Source organism: Agelaius tricolor, unplaced genomic scaffold, assembly GCF_023055355.1.
Source record: "Agelaius tricolor isolate 1412-34295 unplaced genomic scaffold, bAgeTri1.0.p SCAF_9, whole genome shotgun sequence".
NCBI lineage: Eukaryota > Metazoa > Chordata > Aves > Passeriformes > Icteridae > Agelaius > Agelaius tricolor.
The window spans coordinates 23,291,039-23,309,009 of NW_027269269.1; the positions used below are offsets into that span (position 1 = coordinate 23,291,039).

The window sequence follows — 17,971 nt, forward strand, 5'->3', positions numbered from 1 at the left end:
ACCTAAGTTTCTTTTTAACACTCTTGGTGGATTTGCTCCTTCCCTTGCAAAGTGCAGGTGGGTGATTTTCTTTCATCCTAGAATCTGAAGGGACACAGCCTGAAGTCAGGCAGCCTGAGGCATCAAGGGCTCTGGCTTCTGCTTTCAATTTACTCCCTCCCTACTACTTGTGTTTCCAGTGCTGGTCCAGGTTCTGACCTCTCCATTATCAATAATAATGTGTGACCCTCTGTGCCTGGGCACTGGGCAGGATGGAATTCCTACCTCCTTGTGCACAGCCAGATATCCTGACACTGTGTGCTCTCTTCCACCTCAAAAGTCTGAACAGGTTTTGCAGCAGAGCTGAATGAGTGATGGTGTGCTTTTGTCCACTGATGGGGTCTGGGAAACTGAAAGGATTTCCTCTGTGCTGCTTGGCTGCCCCCAGACTGCTTTCAGTGAGAGGTCAGTACAGAGCATCAGCTGTATGGCAGAAAACTTCCTCTCTCCTTTCACAGGGGTTCAGAAGTTCCTGAGGGAGACAGTGCGGAACTGCAGCAGAGATGGGTTTGTGCAGACCATCCTGGGGAGACGCCGCTACCTGCCAGCTATCAAAGACCCAAACCCCTACAGCAAAGCTCATGTATGTTGAGTGCTGTGCCTTTTTTAAACTCTCTTTTAGTTTTATTTTTAAAATGCCAGATTTCTTTGTGTAGCCATGTCTGCAGTTTAACAAGGTTTGTGAGCCATCTTAGTCATGACCTTCCACTTCTTGCTTAGTTCATTGTTCCCTCAGTCACTCTGTGAATAACAGAGCTTTTGTCATGGCCTGTTTGACGTCAGCCTTGTGTGGCTGGGTGTGCAGCTGTCATCACTGTGCTCACCTCACTTCAGAACTCCCACACTGGAGCTGCAGTGAGTAATTTATTGAAATCGATGGACATGATTTTAAAAAGCCTCCACACAGGGCTACACTTTAACTCTTCAGGCTGAGTTGCTCCCACTCAGCAGTCTTTGTATGTTACATGCTGTCACCACTTGAACAGAAAGGGCATTTAAGACCTGTATTTTTTGGTATTTGTTCCTTTTTTTATTTCCCCTGAAAGGAAAATTGCTCTAACTTCTTAGATAAATATTTACTTAGTATACACCTTTGCACTAGCATAATTTTTTTTCCAGGTAATTTTGGACACTTCTGCCATAGATTTACTTCAGGAAGAGTAAATTGACTCCCTAGAAAGGTGTTTCTGTGGGGAGAAAGCATTATACTTCTCAGTAGGAAGCTGTGAAATTAAAGACTAGAGTAGAAGAGGGAGGAAGTGGGGGAGAGACAGGGAAACAAGGAGGCTTTCAAAAAACTTTTGAAAATAAGGCACAATTTGATCTGAAAAATACTTCAGCAGGAAGCTTTCTAGATGCATCTTCTGTCCAAATTTGATTTAGTCATTAAAATCATATTAAAGACCAGTTAATGAATTATCTTCACTTTCATTTCAGCATCCTCGTAATTCTTTGCACATGTTTCAGCTCTAAACAAAGAAAGAAGAAACTTTGAATACAGTTTTCTTGTCTGAGGAGGGGATTAGTAGAGAAGTTGCTTGTGTTGAAAAAAAAATGGTGGTCTGCTGTGTTTTTGCACAGCTGTAATGCTCTGGCAGTCAGGATTTAGGGTGGCAGACCAGATTGTTAGGCCATAAAGTCCAGTTTCTTGCCTTCGGTTGTCCATCCCCTATGGCTTTGCAGATAGGCAGAAGTGTCTTGTGGTGCTTGCATTAACTGAGATTTTTCCTCTCCCCTTGAAACTGTTACCATGGGTATAGGCTTCACCTTCTTGTGGGTTGTGACTCTTACAGGTGTGACTCTTGATATTCATTAATTTTAAATTTGTGGAATTTTTTCAGGTGCCTGTAGAAATTTTGTGTCTGAAGCTAGTCTCTAATATTTCTTTCTCTCAGGCAGATAGAACAAACTCTTATTTGGAATTTTTACTCTGTGTATATTTGGCCATGTATTTATTATTTTTAATTAACTAGATGTGACATGTTGGATTTGATTTTTTGGGGGTGAGTTTTGAGAACAACTATCTGTGTTCAGGCAGAGCGCCAGGCTGTGAATACAACTGTCCAGGGATCTGCTGCAGATATTGTCAAAACAGCCACTGTGAATATTCAGAGACGTCTGGAATCCTTCTCCTCTGTGTTCAAGTCCCATGGACATCTGGAGAGCTCCTTCCAGAGGGATAAAACTGGTATGGTTGCCTCTACTTTGCACACTGGAGCAAGATTTTCAGTGTCACTAATGTTAATTAAAAAAAACAAAAACCAAACTAAAAAAAAAGAGTGCTTTTGGGCCTACAGGTGGGAGAAGTTTTATTTCATGACAGTGGTAAGGCTTTGTTCAATGGGCAAAAAAGTCATCAGGAAAGAGGAAGAATGTCTGCTCAACAAACTGAAACAAATGTGACCAGAACAGAGACTCCAGTTACCTCAGAACAGGTCTTGCAAAGGTTGGCAGTGAGAGTTCATGTGTGATGTGGTCTCTGATGCCACCACAGAATTGTTCAGAAGGAGGAAGGAGGAGCTGAGCAGACACTCTGGCTTCAGAGGCAGTGAAAAAAAATGAGTGGGCTCACTTCTGGTTCCAAAAATACATTTTTTGGTTAGAAATAAGTTTGGAATTTGTTGGCTGGAATTTGATGTACAGAGACTTCACAATAGTATTATGTGAAGCACTTATCATCATAAGTTTTTTCAGCATAAGTTTTTTTCTACAGATAGCAAACATGTGCTGGGATGCTCATTCCCATAGGAATGCCACAGAGACTTTTTTTAGCTTATTGTAGATGATGTTTTGTTCATCAGGTGTATTTTATAAAGGCTTCTTAAGAGATGGAAAGCTGTATTTCTTTGATAGTTCTTATGCTTCAGTTGAAACATGAAGCTGTCTTAATATGAAGAGTCTGATTTGGAAACTAAATAATTAATGGCCAAACATCTAAAAATGTGTCAGGGAGTTTATTTTGGAGAGACCAGGTTCAGAGGTTAGCTAGGAGTAGAAGGCACGAGCTTGGCAGAGTTTCCCACCCCTCCTAGGAGCAGCAGAAGCTCCTGACCTTTGGCCAGTGTAATTGTAGGGAGGTGAGTGGATGCATTTGTGACAGTTTTCCCCTGCTCTGATACTGAGTGTTTCAAGAAATGGAAGGAATTATTTTTCAGCAAATTAGAGATGCCTGTGCCATCAGAGGAGCATCCTGCATCATGTGGCTGCTTCGACATTGCTGCTTCAGTGTGAGGCTTGTGTGAGCAGCTGATGATGGCTTGAAATCCTCTTGTGAACTGAAGTCCTCCTAATAGCTAACCTGAGAAATAAATAACTTTTGAGTCTCTGTGTGTGAGGTGGTGTTTGTTTATTTTAAAACACCAACAGCTTTTACCATGGAAGGGTTTGTTTCTTTTTTTTTTTTTGTCAGGGAAGGCCCACCAGGGTCTTGGTTTTGTCAGCTGCTTACTTGTTTATTCAATAACTGCTCTTTTCTTCCTTCCTCAGTTCTACTCAGGAGCTACAGTTTCAGAAACTGCATTTTGCAGGAGGCTGACTGCTTTCTTAAACTAGCCATTAAAATGGTTGTGGAAGAAAAGCAGAATCCCAATTCATTGCCAGAGAGAATGTTGTAAAGCAGCTTCTGATTAAACTTTGCACGATTTTGTTTAAAATTTACTTTCAGAACAGATGGTTCAGGAGACACAACTGTCTCTTGCTTCTGTTCTGATTCATGTCTTTATAATGTAATGCTGAAATGTGTATATCTAAAATACTTTTCATTAACATATTTTCCCTCAATAGCTGTACAAATATTGATAGAGTAGCCATGATTTGTGGTTCTGTCTGTAGGCATGGGCTTTTTCATTTTCAAGGTCCTCACCTTCTTTTTCTCAGCATTAGGAATGTGCAAAGGTTTTGGACACAAGAAACACAGTTTTGTGTGATGGTGCTAACCAACTCTGCTCTTCACCTGTGTAGGAAGGCTGCTGAGGAGGAGGAACACAGGGATGTTACATCCCATCAGAGGAGGCTTCTTTATCCTCCAGCTGCACGATGAGCTCCTCTATGAAGTTGCAGAGGACGATGTCATCCAGGTACAGCCCTGCAGCTCCTCTTTCAGCTCTGCTGTGTTGCTGTATTTCAAACAAGCCTTCCTTCTAGGAGCCCACATTGTCTTCCTTGGATCCCCCCTCCATGGGTGCTGAAAGGGCTGTGAAAACAAAGTTCAGCTGGATGAAAAAAGCATGTTTGCATGCTTGATCCCTTGATTTTTGGATTCAAGCCATCCCCGTGGCTGAAGTTCATTTTCAGTTTGTGCTTTGTTGCTTGTAACAGCAGCTCATGCAACTTCTCTGTGAGGCTTGATGAGTGAAGTGGCTTAATATTGTTGACAGGTATAGGGGGAAGTGTTTCCTCATCTGGAGGTATTTTTGCCTTCCTGTTAGTGCTCTGGTGCCTAACTCAGAACATGCATTATAATAGCTGTGGTTTGTGCAGGGAAAGGAGGATTCTATCCTTTTAGTGCTCATTTCCTCATTCCCTACCTGCTTCTCTTCCTGGTCGGAGCACTGTGGTGCTGCTTGGCAGTGGGGTAGGTACAAGGGATGTGCTCTGTGGTTTTTAAGTGCCCTTAAAATGTCTGTGTATGCTCCTCCCTGAGGGCACTCCAGGGCCTGGGCACAGGGGAGCCTCTCAGGGGCAGGTGTTGGAGCTGGATGTTGGCAGCTCAGTGTTTCCCAAGTCCTGAGCATGAACACAGGAGGCTCCCAGGCTGTGCTTCCATACCTTGGGGTTCCTTTCTTCCCCTTCTGTGCAGGCACTTTGCTGATGACAAAAGGTCATCTCCTGATGCAAAGCAGTAACTCCTTGTCTGACAGAGCTTTCAGCAGTGCTGACTGGCCTGAGCATGCATGTATATATTAATAAATATGTGCTAATAAATATGTGAAGAATTTAAGTGAGTATATTTAATACTAATACCGATACGTCCATGTAAATAAAAACAAAAGGTTTGCTATTTTTGTCTTGAATCTCAGCTTGAGCTTTTTCTCATTTTGCTAGCTTTGTTCAGACATCTGCTGCTCCAGTCTAGGCAGGCTGTTTTTGAGACTGAAAGGCTCCTAATATTCTTCCTGTAGAAGACTGAAATCCCCTGAGTATAGGCTTTAACATCTTTAGATACTGACTCCAGTTTATCATGGTGTTCCCAGGAGAACTGGAGACAAGTGAATGATTTGCTTATTATTTATTGTATTTTATTTATTGCATTAACTACCTCAACCTCAAGAGCAATCATTACCAGCTTTTCTAACTCCCTTCAGATGTATTTCTCCATAGATTTTTCTGGGCAGTTGCTTAAACCAGCAGGTTTTCCTCCCTGCCCTGCAGCACAGCTGCTGTCCCTGGTTCTGGGTGCAGCAGCCCAAATAAGATATTCTTTGCTGGTGCCATGTGCTGGACTTGTGACCATTCTCAGAGAATCTCCTTCTGTATGGTTCATGTTTCTTTTGATCTGCTGGGCCCCAAACTTGATCAAAGCTGGAGTGGTTTGAATAGAGTGAAAAATTGATTTGTGTGTCATGCAAGCAACATTTTCCATGTTCCAGAATTTCATTTCCTTGTTTTCTCACAGCAGTGTGCCTTGCTTAGGCCCTGTTCAGTTTTTAATCTCTGATAACCCCATTTTTTTTCCTGCCCAGGCAGTTATTTTTCATCCTATTTTTGAGCAGTAGATTATTTCTGTCCTAATTCTCTACCCTGCTTCTTTCCACTCTGTACTTGTCTGTGCTGAATTACAGCTTATTTCAAAGCACTTTTCTAGGTTATCAAGATTATTTTGAAATGCAGTATGTAGGGGCATAAGGGTTTGGAAGACAGATCTTCCCCTAGTTCTTCATGCTGTTGTAAAGTCTTGTGCTCTGATATCCTCAAATCCCCTCCTCCATTCCCCAGCAAAAACTGTGGAGGAATTTCTATGGTGGCTACCTGTCAGCAAACTATGAAAACATATGGAAGGGTCAGACAGCTTGAATAGTTCCTCTGCTGCCAAGGGTGGCTTTTAGCTGAGCTGAGGAATCACCATAACTTCAAAGCCTCTTTTCACTCTGCTGTGGAAAGGTTCATGGGATGGCTGTGGATTGAGAGATTCATTCAAATAAGCAATCCAGGACAGGCTGGATTCGCCATAGGGGCAGGAAAGGGGGGTACCTTTGTCCAGGGTAGGTTTTTACAGTCAGGAGAAAAAAAATCCAGTCTCTTGTAATCCAAAGTGCTGCAGAAAGAAATAATTTCTGGTCTCCTAACTGTGTGTTGAAATGAGTGTTTTCTTAGGAATACTTTTGGAGAGCAGAGAACAGTTACCTAATCTGTTTACTAGAGGGCAGGAGTTGCCTAAACTAAATAGTGAGGGGGAACCTGGGCAGTATTTGTAGCACCCACATGGAATGTGACCTGCTTTCCCAGAGGTTTATGATTTGTGTTTCACAGAGTGCTTTTCCAGCTGGCACAACACGGAGGAGCCACCGTTCTTTTGCTTCTGGCAAATTTGTTTTGTGTCTTGCTTTCAGTAGCTTGAAGTTTTCAGAACAGACTCCATGAAACACTTTAGAGTTGTGCAGCTGAGTGAAAGATGAGACTCTTCAGGGCTCTCAGGTGTTTAACAGAAAGTTAATCTTGGCCCCTTTTTTGAGTAATCCCAAACACTGCAGAAGCAGTCACAGCTCTGTGCTGCATAAAATCTCACTGGCTTTATACAGTTTCTCCATTCATAAGCACTAATCAGGATTTGGTTGCGTTCCCACTGGTGGTAAGTCAGTGCAAATAAATGCAGGATAGGATTCCAGGTGCTTGTCTGTCCCAGCAATTGACAGAAACCCAGAGCACTGAGGCTGTGTCTGTGTCTGATGCCTGATGTTTTCTTCTAGGTTGCTCACATCGTGAAACATGAGATGGAAAACGCCATCAAACTCTCAGTGAAACTGAATGTTAAAGTGAAAATTGGCCCCAGCTGGGGAGACCTGCAGGACCTGGAGCTGTGACAGTGCTGTGTGACTTTGCCATGCAGCCAGGGGAGGCTGCAGGCACCTTGGGCTGGGCAGGGTGCAGGCCTGGGATCACCTGCAGGCGGTGTGATCCCCTGGGCTGTGTTCCTGCTGGCAGGGTACTGAGCTGCCTTCTGAAGTGTGGGGTGGAAGCTGGCATGAGCTCACCATGCCAAACCATCCAGAGCTCAGTCAGAGCACTGAAGCATGTTTAAACTGTGAAATTATTAATTGTTAAAAGAAGGATATTTAAATGAATTCTGTCAAGGGTGCTTGATTTTGTATAAACCCCCAAAGCCTAATGAATTTATTACATATTAAATGAGCTGGATTACCTTATTAAAACAAGGTGCAAACATAATTTGGCAGTGCCTGTGTATAATTGTCTAGGGCAAAAAGAGTCATTGTGATTGCACTTGATGTAGAATTTTGCAGGCCTTTGCCAGGATTATCTTGTACTGGATTCTGCTGATGACACTCATGTGCTGAAGTGGCTTTACAGTTGGCTGGATTCCTCACTGAGCAGCTGTGCAGCCTTCATAGTGAGTGGAACCTGTGCTTGGTTGGCCTCTGACTTTTAAGAAAGCATTTTGGTGACTGAGTGCTGTAATTCATCCTACTGCTACCTTGCAAACTGGCCTCAAGAGGAGGAATATTGTTTGGCATCTCTTAGACTTAATACAAAATCACCAGCAGAAACATTTTAAAGAATGAAGCTCAATGAATTGGTTAAAAACTTGAGCTTCATTCTTTAAAATGGCAATGCATATTTTTCTGAAGAAGAAAACTATCTCAGTCTGGCCAGCTGACATGGCAGCCTTGCTGGTGTTTGAGGTCTGGTGTGTTTGAGGGGAGTTGTTACACTGTGGTGGTGACTGTGGCTCTTCCTTCAGAGGCCATTCTCCTAAGGAAGCCTCACACCTGCCTGTTGGAGCCCCACTTAAACCTGCTCAGATTTCCCCCACTCTTTGCCTCAGTGTCTTTGGCCCTGATCCTATGATGAGGCAGAAAGTTTTCCTGGGAGTTTGGGCTTCTCAAGCTGAGCCAGGATCAGATCCTTCAAAAGAAGGGGCAAGGAAGGAGCTTGCAGGGAATTAATCTGCCACTATTTGGCATCACTCTCCCCACTAATACCTTCTGGTCTGGCTAAATCTCACATCACAAGTTTTCATTTCCCTTCCAGACAGCTGTGATGGTTACACAAGTTCAGCTGCTTTTGTTAACTTCACACAATGCCTGACCTTGAATTCTGTAATTTTCATCGTCTAGCCCTTGTATCTCACAAGAAAGGGAGGACAAGTGCCTCCCCTCATCTTCCTTATGCCTCTAATTATTGTATCCTGTCTTTTTCTGCAGTTCCTCCCTAATGTAATCAATCTCCATCTTTCCATTCTTGCCTCCTGTGAGAAGTTTTCAAGCCCCTAATTATCCTTTCATTTCTGAACTTCTGCTGGCTCCTTTTTGAGCAGTGTACTTTTGAAGTTGCTGTTTCAGCCTGATCTGAGAGGATGCACACTTGGCTTTCAGCAGCCTGAGAGGGGCTCGGCATCGTTAACTTCAAACGCGGCGCTTTGGCAGGGCCCTTATCCTGACATCACCGAGGGCTGGAGAGCACGGGGAGTGCTCAGAGATGTTAATGGAGCCTCCTCACAAAAGGCTGCATCCCGGACTCTGATCCACCGTCTGCCTCTTGTGCAGCAAAGCAGACACTGAGCCAGAGCCCCAGGTGAGGCTGCCTTGACTGCCCCTCTCAGCACCGTCTTCGCCTTCTTTCCTGTTCTCTATTCCACCTTACATTGAGGTTTTTTTTGTTTTCTTCCTGCCTGCTCTATGCCATGGCTTTCTACACCTGTCACCTGATGGCTGAGCTCTTTATCCACAGCATTGTCTTTTTTCTTACTTTATTCAAGCTTTTGTTACTAGCAGATCCCAGCCTCTGCCCCCTGGTGCCTGACCATTTGTGTGCTCTGCCTGTGAAGATGCTGCCTTGGGCTCATTATCAATGCACATGGCCTAATGATTTCCTGTCCTGGGTGTCCTGCAGGGACACACCTGTGCTGCATTCCAGGCCTCTCTGGGACTGCTGTCATTTGGGCTGCTTGTTCCTTGGCACATTACAGTATTTCCCTCCCACACGCTGCCTTCAGAGTTTCCCGAGGATGGATCTCACACGGATTTCTCAGCAAGCTCTCTCGAAGGGGGCGATGCTAATCAGTAAGGGGATTAACATGTACCCAAACTTATTTTGACTAACAAACTCAATGGGCTCATTTTAATTAAACAGTAATTTGGAGCAAATGAGAAGATAAGAGGTAGCCACTGTGGCATTTGAGTCGTGTTAGAGGGACTGGCTCTGAGCTGTTTTCTGATTGCTACTATTTACATTTCTCAATTCTGATTAGACTTTAACTGTTAGCAAGACCGAGCAGTGGAACAGAAGAGGGCAAAGTCAGGTAAACAGAGGCACTGTCCAGAACTGCAGAAAAGGGTTTATGTTGTTTCATGACGGTGTTAAGAAGGAGCCTGGCTGCTCACATTACTTACCTGGTTTTGTCTGTGGGCTCCTTTCCTCCCACCTCTGATTGGCTGAGGGCATTTTATTAATTCAGGACCTGATAACCAGGGTGCAGGTGAGTCTCAGTCTGTGTGTAGTCAGGATGGGATGCATCTGGTAGTGTTCGTTCCTCAGCTTGTTTGTTTCTCCCTTCACAGCCCATGCCAGCCTCCTGTCAGCTGGCACAGCCTGGCACAAGGACAGATGAATGCTGCAGAAGGGGTAAGAGTTCTGTTTGTTACAACTTGTTCACAGCCTTGTCTCTTGGTGCACACAGAATTCCTACTGCAGCCCAGCCCTGCACTGCCCTTGCCTGGCTGCTGCACCAGCAGGGATGTACCTGCCTGCCAAAGGAAACCCAGCTGGGATGCAGTCCTGGCAAACAGCTCTTGTTACTGGGAGTGCCTTGTGTTCATGTGATGGGAACCTGCAGGACCCAGCTCCTCAGAGGGACAGCCTGTGCCCTGGGGCTGCTGAGCAGCCTGGTCTGGTTGGTTCCCATCTCCTTTGTGCTCAGAATGACTCAAATGTGCCTTCAGCTGGCTACTGGTCCGGGGCAGGACTTGCCCAGCCTTGGCAGCAGGAACTCACACCTTTGATGTTTGCTGCAGCCTCTTGGTCCTTTTCCTCACATGCAGACCACAAGCTTGTTTTGCTTTGGCTTTCTGCTGCAGCTTTCCTTTTCTAAAACCCTGGCTACTGGAAGGGGTGACAGGCAGGTGACACATAATGGCACTGGTAATCTGATCTGATTGGGTCCTTTTGCCTTTCTCCCGTGCTGCTTGCATTTCATGGAGAGAGCTGTACATGGCTGACAAGAGGGAGAGGGGAGCTCAGCACCTGTGGCTGACACTTGGAGCTTCTCCTGGCACAGGAATTCAGAGGTGCTGCTGGGAGGAGCCCTTACACTGAGCTCACCCTGCCCTTCCCAGAGCTCACCCTGAAGAGGGAGGGACAGGAAGGGCCCTGGTCCAAGGCTGGTGACATTCCCTGCATGGCAGTCAGGAGCTCCATGTGAGCTCTCTGCCATGGAGCATGGGAACATCAGCTGGGCATGGGTTCTGTCCTGGCAGGAGCTGCTGGAGGAAGGGAGGTGGCCATCCCCACCCCAGCAACAACCACGACTGCAATTTTTGTATTCCTGAATGAGAAGTGAAAACTCCAACCCAAGCCTTTTCACAAACCTTACACCTTTGAAATACTATAAAGAATGTAGAAGTTGGAAAAAAAAGAGATTACACCAACTAGTATCAATTCTTTCCTTTATTTTCTTTCCCTCTGTTTTTTTTTTTTTTTAATTTATTTTTTGGTTGTTAATGAGGGCTTGAGACAGCCTCTCTGTAAGATGCCTTAGCTTTGTGGTACTGATTTAGGATACCTGTGGAAACAGGACATGGTTAGCACAGGAGTGTGTGGCTCACCCCAGATCAGCCTTCATTCTGAGACAGGTAATGACTCGTCAACAAACCACACACATACTCAGCCCACATTTCCTTGACACTGAATCTGAATATTTGCTGCTATTTAAAAAAGTACAATGTTTGATTTGTTGATTTAATCACAAAACAAAACACATGAATGGCAACACTCATTTACGTGACTATTGCTTATACACCTAAGAGGAAGAGTTGACTACGAATGTCCACAGCAGTTCCTGCATGAGAGAGAGTGTGTGCTCCTACCAGAGCCTGCCAAGGCAGAGAAACATCCAAGACTGAAATATGCTGTGCTTGGATTCACCTTTGGGCCATGGGAAAAGGTGCATGGGGCTTTTTGAGGGGCATAATTAACCAAAAACTGGGGCTGCAGCACACACAGTTTGTATATGAAGGAGGGCTGAGGCTGGATGCAGCCCTGAAGTGGTTTCTATTGAAAAAAAAAGCAGCTTTCTATGCCCACCTGCATTATGCACACACTGTGGTGTGAAAGGGATTCTGGAAAAGGAGTAGAGACTGTTTTAGAGAAGTATTTATGTGATAATTTTATACAATACATGTAGTAAATAGAGTATTTTTGTTACGCTTTTTGTAACAATCCTGGTGCTGTGGGGAATGACTAATTGATGTAGAGAGTTGAACTGTAGAACTGTAAAAAAAACTTAAACCCCCTCCCCCCAGGTAATTACAGAAAACAAAACCTGATTCTCAAAATTTCAATTGTCATGTCTTTTAATTCAAGGTTTGCAACTGAAGTTAAAGCTCTAGGAATAGATTTAATTTTTTTATTAATAAATAAAGTAGCTTGTACTTCATTGAAGACTTGCCAACTCTGCAGACTTATAAATAATCTAATTTAATGCATTTTTTCTGTCTATCTACAGCACTAGACATAAGATTACAAACATCTGGTCAAACCCAAAGGTGTGTGTGCTGTTGGAAGTTCTGTGTAACTGGTTTTGGATCTGATTGTGACAGAGCTCCTGGAGAGAAGAACATGAGAGAACAAAGTATCTAAATGAACAAACAGCATTTTAAACTGAACTAACACTTCCAGCCAATCTGGCCCGGCGTAGCTGAGGATTGCGAGGCTGAAGAGACATCTAAGCTTGGGATTTTGCTTGAGGTGCTGCTGTCTGAGTGGGAAAGGTGAAAGCACAGAAAGATTTCAACATCCAGTGACAGCCAATGTCCTTGATTTTCCTCCAGCCAGTCCCAGTCCTGCAGTCAGATGCTGTGCTCCTCGCTGGGAATGCTGCAGCTCCTTTGTGCCTGTCACTGACAGCCTTGAGCAGCGTGCAGGGCGAGCCTGGCAGAAATCCCACACTCCCCCTCATTTCACAATAAATCACCCAGGCAAGAGTTTTTCCTCCCTCATTGAACTTTTTAAGTGATGGGTTTTTTCCACATACATGGTAAATCTTGATAGAAAGCATTTAACAGTGTGCACTAACAAACTTATACAACATATACATTACATATATATATTATATATATAGAATGTTCTATATACAAACATATACAACTTTTTAGATCTCTACAGACTACAAGAAAATTGATAATTATAGTCACAAGTGGTGAACTTAACAGAAATTGTAATTGGTAACTGTCTGGAAATATGTAAAATATGTAAGAGTGGAAAGCTGTGACCTGATGGAGAGTACTAAAGAAAAGTTGCTTAAAAGTTTAGCATTAAAAATTCTAAGTTTGAGGGCTGCTAAATTCTTATTTCTCTGTTGCATAAAAATGCAAATGGAAATCTACTGGCAGGTTTTTTTTTCACCCTGGTGTTAAAGACTGTTGGCAGCCAGAGACAGTTGGACCAGTGTAAAGACTTGTTGAGGACACTTTTCCCTCTGGGTGAGCTGCAGTGATCAGCAGTCAGAAGTTGCTCTTAAATTTTCTTCAAGGATCCCATGATTCCAATCAGCCTCTGGAGCTGCTTCTGACTGCCACACAGCAGGGCAGAATGGAAAATAACCTGGCTGCTGGACATTTTGAATGCTGCCCCAAATGATTTTGTTGCCCAGAGACAGTGGGTTTGGATTCCAGGCCAGAGCACGAGCCCAGTGAATGCAGGTTTGGACTGAAGATCAAATTCCTGCAATGTTCTCCTTTATTTCTCATTCTCAATGCCTGCTTGGAGCAGTGCTTCCTCACAGGCACAAGTGGTTACTTCTGTGACCCAGCCCCTGGAAGTAATTCCCCAACCCAGTTCCTACTGGCATCAGATTGGCAAGTTTGGCTCATCCTTACACACAGAGAAATCCTCTTGGGCCATGGACAACTCCAATTCCTGAGCTCTCACCAGAAGCCCAGGCATTGCTCAGGCTTTGTCTTTTTTCCCTACAAGTTTCCACAGTTCTGACAACATGGAGCAGTTTCTCCTGTGCCAGGGAAACTTGTGGAGTCTCATTCCCACTTGAGCTAGACTTGTCAGGGCCATCATTTTGGTTTTGGCTACAGCAAAATGTAAAAATCCTGTAAATCATGAAATTCTGTTCTGCTACAATGGGAATTTAAAACTTAACACCTCAAATCTCTTCCAACCCTTTAACTTGTGCAGTAGGCCAGTTGTGAGGCCAGACTTGTGGATGGTCCAGCTTCCTGGGCTGTATTTTATTGTAGGTAAAGGAAGAAGAAGGAAAAGATGTCTTTGAGAGGGATCATCTGAACACTGTGATGATACAAACACCAGTGAAATTAAGGTCTAGGTGGGAGTGGGATGGTGCCTGTCTCCATCAGTGTCCAACAGGATTCCTTGAAGAGACAGATGTTACATTTCTTCAAAAAAAAAAAAATTTAAAGGCTGTTTTCCCAGCTTTTCCTCACTTTCTTTTTTCTAATTTGAAATTATGTCCAGACACATGAAAACAAGCCTTCACTGCCTTGTTTCCAAGCCAGTCTTGGAAAAATTTCTAACCTAAGAGTTGACCTGTGTGGCAGTGAGTCTTGTAGGATAGGGTGGAGCACTCCAGCAGGATAGGCAATAAATCCAGCTTACTGTTCTCCTCCGTGGCTGCAGGTTGCAGAGTTTCCTGCAGCATTCACTGCAAAAACCAAACAAGCCACTCTGAAGCAGAAGCAAATTACTTTTAGCAGTGTGAGCAGAGTATATATTGCCACTCACCCATGGTGTCACTTTATATCTGTGTTCCATATATATGTTGGCAATGGTTTTCCATGCTCCTCCCTGGCCCACTCTGTAGTGTTCCTGCTCTAATCTCTCTTTCTGTCACAGGTTTTGGGGGGGGTTTCTGTGCAGGCCTCCTTTCATAATTTCAGCTGAGCACTGAAGCTGCTCTGCAAGCTGCTAAGCAGCCTCTGAGCAGTGCTTGATGGGACTGTGGGTTCCCATCTTGCCCTTCCTGACTTGAAGAAATGCTTTCCAAAGCTGGTTTTCTATTCCTGTTTCTACTGGGAAATAAGGCAACCAAGTGATACAGACTCCACGGGGATGAAAAGGGCCACGGCCCCCCTTCAAGGACAACAGATGAATCTAGAGCACATTTTAAAAAGTATAGATTAGGATGATGTTTCATGTGCTCTGAATTGCAAATAAACCATCTATGCACATTTCTTAATGATCTTGTTAGATAGTGCCTGTCCAGCTACCTGCAAAATCGTTAGATTTTGGGGATAGGATTTTAAATTTATTTATTTTTCTGTTAGGAGTTAAAGAGCACTGCCTTGAGCAAGGCTTTTCAAGGGAAATAAATAGCAGATAAGAAAATAATGCAGCTCAACTAATTTTTATGTGGAGAACAGTAGCAAACATGCTTGAAATGTCCTGGCTTTTCATAATGTAACTTTTAAAAAATAAAGATTTTTGTCATTTAAGGTGTTTTTCCTTTTTTTTTCTTTTTTTTTTTTCTCAGAATAGAAATAAATCCCATTTTTCTTCGGTCACAACATGCTTCCTTTTTCTCTTTTTTTTTTTTTTTAAGTTGGCAATTAGTCATGCAAAGTTTTATAAGTGCATTAACATTCGAGTTTGTACAGAATATTTTGAACCAGACACACTCCCCACAGTTCATACCTACAGCTTCTGAAAAACTACATGCCACAGTGATGGTTGAGTTCCTTTTGGGAAAAAAATTGGCCCCCCCATAAGTCAGCTGTTGGAAAGACCCTCATGATTCCAGCTTCCATCCCACGGTCTGTAAAATTTCTCCTTGACGTCCACTGTGATGAATCCAATAACAGTAACAGGAAAACATCTTCTAGGAGAAAAAACTGTCTCTGGCCAGTGACTGGGAATAAAGGCTGCTTCCCTGAACAGTGTTCTTAATAAAGCCACAAGCAGCTTCTTTGAAAGTCTAAAACTGGTACCACTTTTTGTCCTTGTATTTGAGCATCACCTACAGAGATGGGAAAAAAACCAAACAAATGGCAATCAACACCACCCTGCATATGAGAGACCACACATGACCCAGGCCCATCAACTGTCAAACTTCAGAATTAATAAATGCAGAACAATGCAATACTTCACTAACAATGTCAGCAGGTCTTGGGTCCACTGAGATCTCATCATTAATTTCATAGTTATTACATTTAAAAAGTGTTACCTGCTATTGCTGGTTTTAGAAGATTTTCCCTGAGGAACTTTACTACTTTTCTTCTTCAAAAATTAAAGGAACTTGCTTTCTATAGGAATAAAAAGATGGAGCATAGTAGATATGCCCTGACTATATAAACTTGTTGTAATTCAGGGCACATTCTTTCTGCCTCACACTAACAAAAGCCAATAAAAATGTAAAGGTCTTGTCCGGAGATGTGATGCACATGAACTGAAAAATGTGCATTTTGGGAAGTATGCTTTGATGTTGTTTTATCTTCAAGAAAAATCATTTTAGTTTTCCCAGTCTTAACAGCGTGGGATGGAAAAGCTTTCCATTTCCAGCTCCAAGCACAGAAGCTATTCCTATTCCTGGCAAGGCCTATTCTACATAACAGTACCACAGGGCTGTACTAGTAATGTTCTCCTTTTCCCAGTAAGATCTGTAAAGGTTCCTCTGCACTCATCCACCTACCTCTTTTCTGCCCTAGTGCATGGATGTGCTGCATTAAGTGGCTTAAAAAAACAAACCATAACGAATTAGTGAGAAAGGCAAGATGAGAAGTGCCATGTTCTAAATTCAGAGGCTAACAATGGATGCTCATTTCTGGAAACGTGAAAGGAAGGACTGTGTTTATTTTTGGCATTCTGATAATTTGGGAGCAGGAACAATGCCATGCTGACATGAGCACACCTCCAACACCACGACTGGGTGAAGGGAGAGAAGGGCACTTGGCTTTCCCAAAGGGAAGCACACCGGGTTGGCAGTGCCCATTGCAGGGTGGGGGTGCCAGGGCTCCTACCTCGTGTGCATGTTTGGAAAAGGCCTCTGCGCTGGCCATCATGCTGGCAGTCCTTTCATCCAGCTCGCCCAGCTTCTGTCCCCTCTCGTCCAGGGCAATGCGCGCTCGGGTCAGGTCCCCAATGACCCCGCCCGCCGCTCCTCGCACGCCTTCGATCCCGCCCGACCCAGGGATGTGCTGGGCCAGGCTGCGGGAGGCTTTTCCTGCTGTGGCCTCGCCGACTGCACAGGAGAAATGGACACACAGAGAGACAGGGATGAGCTCCTGGCCTGGCTCTGTCAGTGCTGCCCAGTCTCGAGCTGCCTCCTTGCAGCAGTGGCACCATTCCAGGGGCAGGTGGCACATCTGGAAGGTTTTGCTCTGCCACCAGCACTGCAGGGCAGTCGTGTGCCCCCCACTCAGCTGATCAAAAGAAGCTGCCAAGGTGAAGGAGTTATGGAATGGCAGACAAGGACCCTCCCCTTCCTCCACCAGGTCAACTTTCTCTTTTCATCAGTCATCTAAATCTTGTGTACTGCTCCATTCCTAGATGACAAGGGCAGGAGATCTCAAGAATGAATTGCTGCCCAAAAAACCCCAAGCAATAAACTACTCACAAAGCTCCTCTCTGTCAAAAGCTTGTCCGCTTCCTCCAAAAAGTCCTTTGAGGAAGCCTCTGTTTTGGGCTTCTGGTGTTTCCACAGGAGTAAACAAATCCCCAAGCATGTCCTAGTAAAGCCAGAAAAAGTCCATGTAAAAGGTTAGTGAGGTGAAAGTGATTCTAGGTGTTTTCTTGCTTTTCATTAACAAGCCACATGCACTGGACCTAATCAACTAATTTTAAAAGAGTCTGTTGTGTGACCAGGATGGTGCAGGTAATATTTGTGTATTCTGACAAATGCTTGGACTAACTAGACTCACTCATGCTTTCAAAGGGACTTGGTTTGTCAGTGCTCAGCCCCATGTTTGTTACCAGAGAAAAAAACCTGCAGCTAATACAGAATGAAAATACCAGTGGTAAGGTCACATTTTGCTTAGAAACAGCAGAGGTGACACTAATTGAATAAACAATTTGTTGTGTATTACGTATTTTGATTTAGTGACTGGGGTAGTCACTCTGCTTTCCTTTTATTGCACACCTGAGTTCAACGCTTGCCAGCAATTCAGAGTTTGGTGGTTTGTAGTTTAGTTGATTTTTTCCTTTTTAAGCAAAATTCATTACCTTCCTACAACTCTCCCCCACCCCATTAGTGTGCCATCAGCATTGCTAAATAAGCACATCTGCTGAAGGCACTGCTCTGGTGCCACATCTTGGAACAGTCACTCCAAACAATTGTCAGGCTCAGATTGATTTGCAGCAGTATTAGGAAAAGCAGGCTCTCTGGAAAACTGATGGGAAAAGTGTGCAGTGCCATTAGTGTTTGAAACCAGGGGGCTGTGTGTACTGAGAACAGCTCCTGCCCTGTTGCTCAGCTCTGTGTTTGCTCAGCCAAGCCTCAGCAGGCAGATCCAGCTGCTGTGTTGCACACAGCAGGCAGATCCTGGGGGCGAGGACAGCGCTGTGACTCACAGCCACTGCT

The 17,971-nt window shown here is 44.0% G+C and overlaps 2 protein-coding genes across 7 annotated transcripts in view; one reads left to right on the forward strand and one right to left on the reverse strand.

The window, feature by feature from the left end:
- POLQ (DNA polymerase theta) overlaps positions 1-7,422 on the forward strand; it is a 53,037-nt gene extending 45,615 nt beyond the window's left edge. The window contains exons 27-30 of the mRNA XM_071433256.1: positions 498-622; positions 2,074-2,227; positions 4,000-4,115; positions 6,945-7,422. Of these exons, the coding sequence (XP_071289357.1) occupies positions 498-622; positions 2,074-2,227; positions 4,000-4,115; positions 6,945-7,058 (509 nt within the window). The 3' untranslated portion in view covers positions 7,059-7,422. The remainder of the gene's footprint in view (positions 1-497; positions 623-2,073; positions 2,228-3,999; positions 4,116-6,944) is intronic.
- Positions 7,423-10,860: 3,438 nt separating this feature from the next.
- Positions 10,861-17,971, reverse strand: part of STXBP5L (syntaxin binding protein 5L) — a 184,617-nt gene continuing 177,506 nt past the window's right edge. For all 6 annotated transcript variants that reach the window (XM_071433270.1, XM_071433268.1, XM_071433267.1 and 3 more), the window contains 3 exons: positions 17,009-17,120; positions 16,413-16,633; positions 10,861-15,412 (listed from right to left, as the gene is read on the reverse strand). In XM_071433270.1, the coding sequence (XP_071289371.1) occupies positions 15,371-15,412; positions 16,413-16,633; positions 17,009-17,120 (375 nt within the window). In that variant the 3' untranslated portion in view covers positions 10,861-15,370. The remainder of the gene's footprint in view (positions 15,413-16,412; positions 16,634-17,008; positions 17,121-17,971) is intronic.